Source organism: Sciurus carolinensis, chromosome 3 (assembly GCF_902686445.1).
Source record: "Sciurus carolinensis chromosome 3, mSciCar1.2, whole genome shotgun sequence".
Lineage (NCBI taxonomy): Eukaryota > Metazoa > Chordata > Mammalia > Rodentia > Sciuridae > Sciurus > Sciurus carolinensis.
The window spans coordinates 164,296,217-164,302,889 of record NC_062215.1 but is presented as its reverse complement, the minus strand read 5'-3'; the positions used below and the strand labels follow the sequence as shown (position 1 = coordinate 164,302,889).

The following is a 6,673-nucleotide window of genomic DNA, read 5'->3' as shown; positions in this document are numbered from 1 at the left end:
CCCAGGGCATTTCCGGTTCCGGCTGCCGGCCGGAGAAGACATGGCGGCATCTGAGTCGGCAGCTGCCGGGGAGGAGGACTGGTAACTTTGGGTCGTGGGCTTTGGCTGGTTGCCTGGATCTGGTGCGGGGAACTCGTGGCGGCAGCAGACTTCCGTGCGGCGGGCGTGTGGGATGGCGCGAGGGATAAGGGATGACTTAGATGCTGACACCTCTGCCTACGCGAGCCCCTGGACCGCGGGAACGGGAACGGGAGGGTGAGGGGCGCCCATCTAAGTGAGGAGAGTGTGGGGCTGCTCCGACCGGGCCAACTGGGGGACCCACCTCGTCGACTTGATCCCTCCTCCTTCGATCCCACCCCTCCCCTTCTCTCCTGAAGTGAATTTTCTCAGGGGTCTGGGAAATACCTGCTCATCCAATCTCCCCACCTCCCTGAACCGATGTCCTTCAGCTCCGGTCCCCCCTGCCCCTTGGCTTAACCTATTTCCACCTACGCTTTCCTCAGCCTTCTCTCCCAGACAGCACTGATGAGGACTATTGTTAGAGTGAAACCTTATAACCTACAAAAAGCCCTCCTAGTCCTTCTCGCAAGCATTCTTAACAAGAGACCAGAACCTGTAAAGGCTCTGGGATTTGGAAACAGGATAAATGTGGGTTCACTTTACATTTAATTAGCTGCCTGATGCTGATCAGGCCTCCTAGCTTCTGTGAGTCAGTGTCTTCAGCTGTTTAAAAAAAAAAAAAAAAAAAAAAAAAAAAAAAAAAAAGTGGGTGTGGCATCTACTTCATAGAGTAGTTGAGAGGATCACTCTGGGTTTATAACATACAAAAGCCCTTTTCATTAGTAAATCTGAGGTGTAGGACCTGAGGGGTCTTGATGAACCCAAAGAAGTGATTTGCCAAAGGCACACAATTACTACTAGGAATTCAGGTCTGACCCTAGACTCTCATTCTTAGTAGAAGGACACTCTACCATCCCTCTTCCCTCTTTTTTTATCACCACCTTACCATCATCCCATACTGTGCCTCCTATCTAGGACCCAAGCCATAGCTAAGATGGGCAAAGTGTTAAAGGGTCTCTCTTGACTGAGGCTACACCTCAGTGTGACTTTAATTTAGGCTATGCCTCACTGGATGGCCTTTTTTAGGACCATCAAGATTAGTGGTTTTCAGTGTTTGAGGAGAACATTGAGATTCTGAGGGGATACCTTGGACTATGAGAGGCCATTAGTGACTTCAGTAGCTTGTGGTACTCAAAAACTTCCACTCCCATATCAATCAGTTATTCCACTGTGATCTGTGAGAGGTAAGGCTTTATTAAAATTTTATACTTTGAGATTTCTACCTAAGGCTTAAAAGTAATAATAATAAAGAACCTCTGATATAGGTCATGTTAGGGCAGCTCTGCTCTTTGTGAAGAGGGAACAATATGTAAGAAAGCATATGTCCTTCCATATATCACCTGGATAGAGCTGACTCAAACTAATTACTCATCTTCAGTGTCATTACCTAATGCTGTTTCTATGATTAAGTATGTGTCCTTTGATTTACGTTGGGACCATGAATCCTAATTTAGGCTGATCTAGGTCAACTAGACAGGGTTATAAATACATTCAGAGTACTCTACTAATTTATATTCTACCCACTTTTCTTATAAGTGAGAAGGGTATATACAAATAGAAAACAGGACTTAGACTAGTCACTATGGCCCAGATACTATAAGAGATTTTACATAAACAAATCACCTTTAATCTTCACAACAACTCTGGCATAGGTGATATTAGCTGTACATGGTAGACAAGGTAATTCAGGCTTATAGGAATAAGTAACTACCAAATCACATAGCTTGTAAGTGATTGGTATATATTACTGACTATAAGGCTGATGACTCTTTTACAACACAGCCTTTAAACCACCTAGAGCTGTTTTGTTCAGGTTGGTCCCTCCTTAGAGAAGGCTTAGAGTGACTGATGTTGGCAGTATATATAGGTAGTAGCCAGGACACTGAGATCCATGCTGAACGGTGATGCAGCAAAAGGCTGGAGGGGTATTGGTAACTGTGTTAGTAACGGATGGATGCCATATATTTGGGTCAGAGAGATGGCCACTAAGGGGTAATCAATTGTAGAATGAAACTTGATCAGGGAGTCAGGAAACCTGGTTCTGGTCCCAGTTCTGTTTATGTTAAGCCTTGGTTAGTCACTTCATCTTTCTGGGAATCCATCCCATCTCTTAACATAAGTGATGTCCAAGATTTTGATCCCATGCTTCCTACCTGGCCACTGACAATGAAAGGAAAACATTTTTTCTTTCAGTTTTAAGGAATTTAGCAAGAGAATGCATTCAGGCAAATTGCCATTTCTCTACAAAGCCAGGCTTCATTTGCTTTAACAGGTGTCAGCAGGGAGAGCAGTAAAAGTCAGTCAGTCTCCCCCTGTCTTTCTAGGGTCCTTCCCTCTGAAGTCGAAGTATTAGAGTCTATCTATCTGGATGAACTACAGGTGATTAAAGGAAACGGAAGGTATGTACTCAACTAGGGGTGGGCAGGAGTCCTCTTAGTAATGAGCAGATCCTGTGCAGAATCTGATCTTAAGACACTGTGAGCCTTGATTCAGAGATAATGTTTCTCTTATGTAGACAAAGACTGTTCCTTAATTCCTTCAAAAGAAAGTGTCCAGTGCTCACTTCCTCTGCCTGTTTTACTGTCTCACCCTGCTCTTCTCCTTGAGCCCCTGCCCAGTTTCATCCTGGGTCTCCACCTCATCAACCTGCAGGTCTTCACCATGGGAGATCTTCATCACCCTGCACCCTGCCACTGCAGAGGACCAAGATTCACAGTATGTCTGCTTTACTCTGGTGCTTCAGGTCCCAGTGCAGGTGAGGCTTTTACTATATGGTAGCAAAAGAACGAAGGGGAGAGTCCCCAAAGTGGATTACTTTAGTAATAACTTGTTACTTTCCCCCACTAGTATCCCCAAGAGGTGCCACAGATCTCTATCCGTAACCCCCGAGGACTCTCAGATGAGCAGATCCACAAGTAAGTTGAGCTGGTCATTAGCAGGGAAAGCTCAGCATATAGCTGTGCTTGGCAAAGGAGGAGGGCAGGCCTTATATAAGCTCTGCTGTCTTCCAGGATCTCACAGGCACTGGGCCACGTGGCCAAGGCGGGTCTGGGCACTGCCATGCTCTATGAACTCATTGAGGTAAGTTGTGCTGGCTTGGGAAAATGTCCTTCCCTTTAAACTACAGCAGTTTTTTTAAGGAACTCTTAAACATTTGTAGTCATTCACTTAGTCCTTGTTTAGGTAAGCCATAAATTAATTTAGAAAGATGATTACTCTTATATTTAAAAAAAAATCTCCCCAAAAGACAGTTCAGTAGCTTACCCAAGTTATCTACGGTAGAATTTCAACAGAAAAGTGCTTTTCCTCTTTACCTGCATTTTTTTCTTTATTTCACTGCATTTCTTGATTTCTTGGTACTAGCAACTGTGAGCAGCAAAAGATCAGGATCTTGCCTAGGCAGTGTTAGCCATTAGTGAACATTTGGGGGCCGGCCTGCCATTGGACCTGACTAGAAAAAGTTATGGTTTCTTTACTCAGAGGTTTGTGTGGGACATCATAATGCACAGCTGCAATACCAGCAACTGGGGAAGCTGAGACACGAAGATTACAAGTTGGAGACCAGTCTCAGTTTTGCACCCTGATTAAGGAAACAATCCACACATTGCAACACATAGAGCTACAAATTAATATACACAGATAACTTTTCCTGTTTAAGTTTAAAAACACAATCAAGGTCAGCCTTGTTTTCCTCTACTTGGAATTTTTGAGAAAAACTTTCACAATTGAGCAAAGGTGGGTGGCCCAGAGTCAGGGAGTAGGCATGTTAGACCACAGTAGCACCTCTGGGTCAGGCCTCCACAGTGCAGCTTTGATCTCTGGAATTCCAGAGGATTAGCTATTCAAATAACAATGCAAAGGCATATTTCATAGACCAACTCAATGCCTTTTGATTTCTTTGTCTATTTGGATTGTCTGTGCCTTGACTTTATAGAAAGCCAACTATAGAACAAACTCATTTCACCATGAGGGAGTGGTAATTGAGGGGAGTTAACCAAGAAAGGCCTCCCTTGTGGTTGTACATGCCTATAATTCTAGCTACTCAGGGGCTGAGGAAGAAGAATTGTGGTCCAGCCTGGGCAACTTACCCAGACCCTGCCTCAAAAATAAATAAAAGAGGCTTCACAGAAAATGAGTTTTAATTTAACACTTTGTTTCTAAGGTATATTGTTTTCTTCAAGATATATTAAAAGTGACTTTATGAGAGGAAAAACAATTAACTTGGAATTTGAAGCCAGGAAGATCCAGTTTGTTGGGGAGGGACAGGGGATATGGAGGATTGCTTGCAAGCAGAGGGACCAGAATGGGAATTTATAAAAATGAGGTAAAACAGGATAGGAATGCAGAAACACAAGGTAACAAGCTGGTTTGGTGAACACTGAGTCCTGCCAGTCATTCTTGGAAGTAGCAGACAGGCCTTGCTCACAACTCTTGTCCCTGCCTCCATGTTGTCTTCTCTCCTCTCAGAAAGGGAAAGAAATTCTCACAGATAACAACATCCCCCATGGCCAGTGTGTCATCTGTCTCTATGGCTTCCAGGTAGGTTTCTCGGGCCCTGGGATGTGCTTGCGGCAGATGAGGGCTCCTGAGTGAGTGCTGATGCAGTATCCTATAACTGCCTCCTCCAGGACAAGGAGGCCTTTACCAAAACGCCTTGTTACCACTATTTCCACTGCCACTGTCTTGCTCGGTATATCCAGCACATGGAACAAGAGCTGAAGTTACAAGGACAGGAACAGGAACGGCAGCATGCTGCCACCAAACAGGTAGGCCTGGCCAGTGCCTGCTGTCTCACCTGATACCTTTAGAATTTGACAACTGTTTCCACCCCTCTGCTGTAATGTCTTTTACCTTTTTAGAGTCATAAATACTTTTGATATGAATGAAATCTTACCCTTGTCCAGAAGAAAGAATCTCTTTATGTACCCTTATATGTTGCTTGCAATTTCTGGGGGGTCCCTAGTCCTCTAGTTAGGCAGCCCCTCCACTTGTTTCCCCTAATTGCCAAATAGGTATGCCTGTGCCTTTTATTCCTGGCCCTCTGCATATTAGGCTGGTTGTCTGGAAGCTGGTATGATTTCTCCTTTTGTTTTAGAAAGCAGTCGGTGTGCAGTGTCCTGTGTGCAGAGAGCCCCTTGTGTACGATCTTGCCTCACTGAAAGCAGCCCCTGAGCCCCAGCAGCCCATGGTAAGGGATTTCCCTTTAAACTGAGCCAGGAACGATGGCATTCTGTAGGAAGGAGGAGTGGCATCTTATCTCCAATGAACGGGAACTTTGGAATTGGGCTTAAGCTACCTAGGACCTGTGTGAAAAACTACAGCCCCTACTCTGAGGGACAAAATCAAGAACCTTGTGTAGTTCTCCTGAAGCCATCCTGGAAGAATAGGGGTTCAAGTCTGCTGCCTTTTCCTGTTTGTTCTTTCCTCCCTGCCATTCTGCTTCCTTCCTCTAGGAGCTGTACCAACCCAGTGCAGAGAGCTTGCGCCAGCAGGAAGAGCTGAAGCGGCTCTACCAGAGGCAGCAAGAGCGGGGTGGCATCATTGACCTTGAAGCTGAGCGGAACCGATACTTCATCAGCCTTCAGCAGGTGAGGGAAGAGTTTCCCATTTGTCTCCCAACACCACCAACCCTCCTACAAATGCCCCTGCACCTTGTCCCTAGGGTGTGCTTTGTTCTGCCCAGGGGTTACAGGCTGGTGGTGATTGGCTGACAGTAGGAGAGGAGCCTGCAGTTCCCTGTTTTGAGGAGCTGCATCTCCCTCAGTGCATCTCTTCTCTCTAGCCTCCAGCCCCTGCGGAAGCTGAGTCAGCCGTGGATGTCTCCAGAGGATCCCACCCACCTAATGCCCTTGCCACAGAGCAGTCCACCTCACCAGCTGCCCAGCCCACCCTGCCAACTCCTCTGTCTATGGCTACTCAGTACATGTGTGAGAAGTTCCCAGGGACTGGGCCAAATCAGCAGAGGTTGGGTGAGGCCCAGAAAGCTACACTAGATCCCCCCCGGCCCAGTCAAGGCCCCTGGCGGCAGCCCAGTCGGAGGCACCTGAAAGGAGGGGAGTGCTGTGCTCCCAAAGGTACCAGTGACTCCCAGGAACTGCCACCTCCTGAGAGGCCCCTCAAAGAGTCTGTGGACCTAAAGCTGGAACCCCATAACCAAGGGATTGAAGGTCCAACCCAAGAGAAGGGGCCTAGCAGCTGGCAGGGTCCCCCACCCCGCAGGACTCGGGACTATGCTCGCCGGGAGCGCTCCAAAGGCCGGACAGCGGGTTCTTCCTACCCCCGTCTGCCTCGGGGCCAGGGAGCATACCGGCCTGGTACTCGGAGGGAGCCCCTGGGCCTGGAATCTGAAGATGGTTCCTAGCACTATTGTTGGGGGGATGGGGAATTGGGGGTGGGTGGGAAGCAATAAAGAGATTAGGCCTTGTTTGGTTTTCTTGGCTCAGTAGCGCCTAACGTGTAAGGTATGATTCTCTGAGTTCCTAGCAAGATTGGGGTGTGGCAGAGTAGCCCCACCGTCATTATTAATTATCCCAGGAAATCCAAGTGAAAGGAT

General features: G+C 46.9%; 1 protein-coding gene across 1 annotated transcript; it reads left to right on the top strand.

Moving 5' to 3' along the window:
• The first annotated feature begins 16 nt into the window (after positions 1–16).
• Rnf25 (ring finger protein 25) lies at positions 17–6,506 on the top strand. The gene is made up of 10 exons (XM_047546492.1): positions 17–81; positions 2,445–2,519; positions 2,773–2,875; positions 2,968–3,035; positions 3,132–3,201; positions 4,588–4,659; positions 4,749–4,886; positions 5,216–5,308; positions 5,574–5,708; positions 5,903–6,506. The coding sequence occupies exons 1-10, from the start codon at positions 41–43 to the stop codon at positions 6,479–6,481; spliced, it is 1,374 nt and encodes a 457-aa protein (XP_047402448.1). The 5' UTR covers positions 17–40; the 3' UTR covers positions 6,482–6,506.
• The last annotated feature ends 167 nt before the right edge of the window (positions 6,507–6,673 follow it).

Bases quoted from the DNA above. Each gene is read 5' to 3' on its own strand.
- Rnf25 (XM_047546492.1), top strand. From the start codon at position 41: ATGGCGGCATCTGAGTCGGCAGCTGCCGGGGAGGAGGACTG. The intron at 4,887-5,215 runs GTAGGCCTGGCC...CTTTTGTTTTAG, and splicing joins AGCATGCTGCCACCAAACAG to AAAGCAGTCGGTGTGCAGTG. The intron at 5,309-5,573 runs GTAAGGGATTTC...TCCTTCCTCTAG, and splicing joins CTGAGCCCCAGCAGCCCATG to GAGCTGTACCAACCCAGTGC.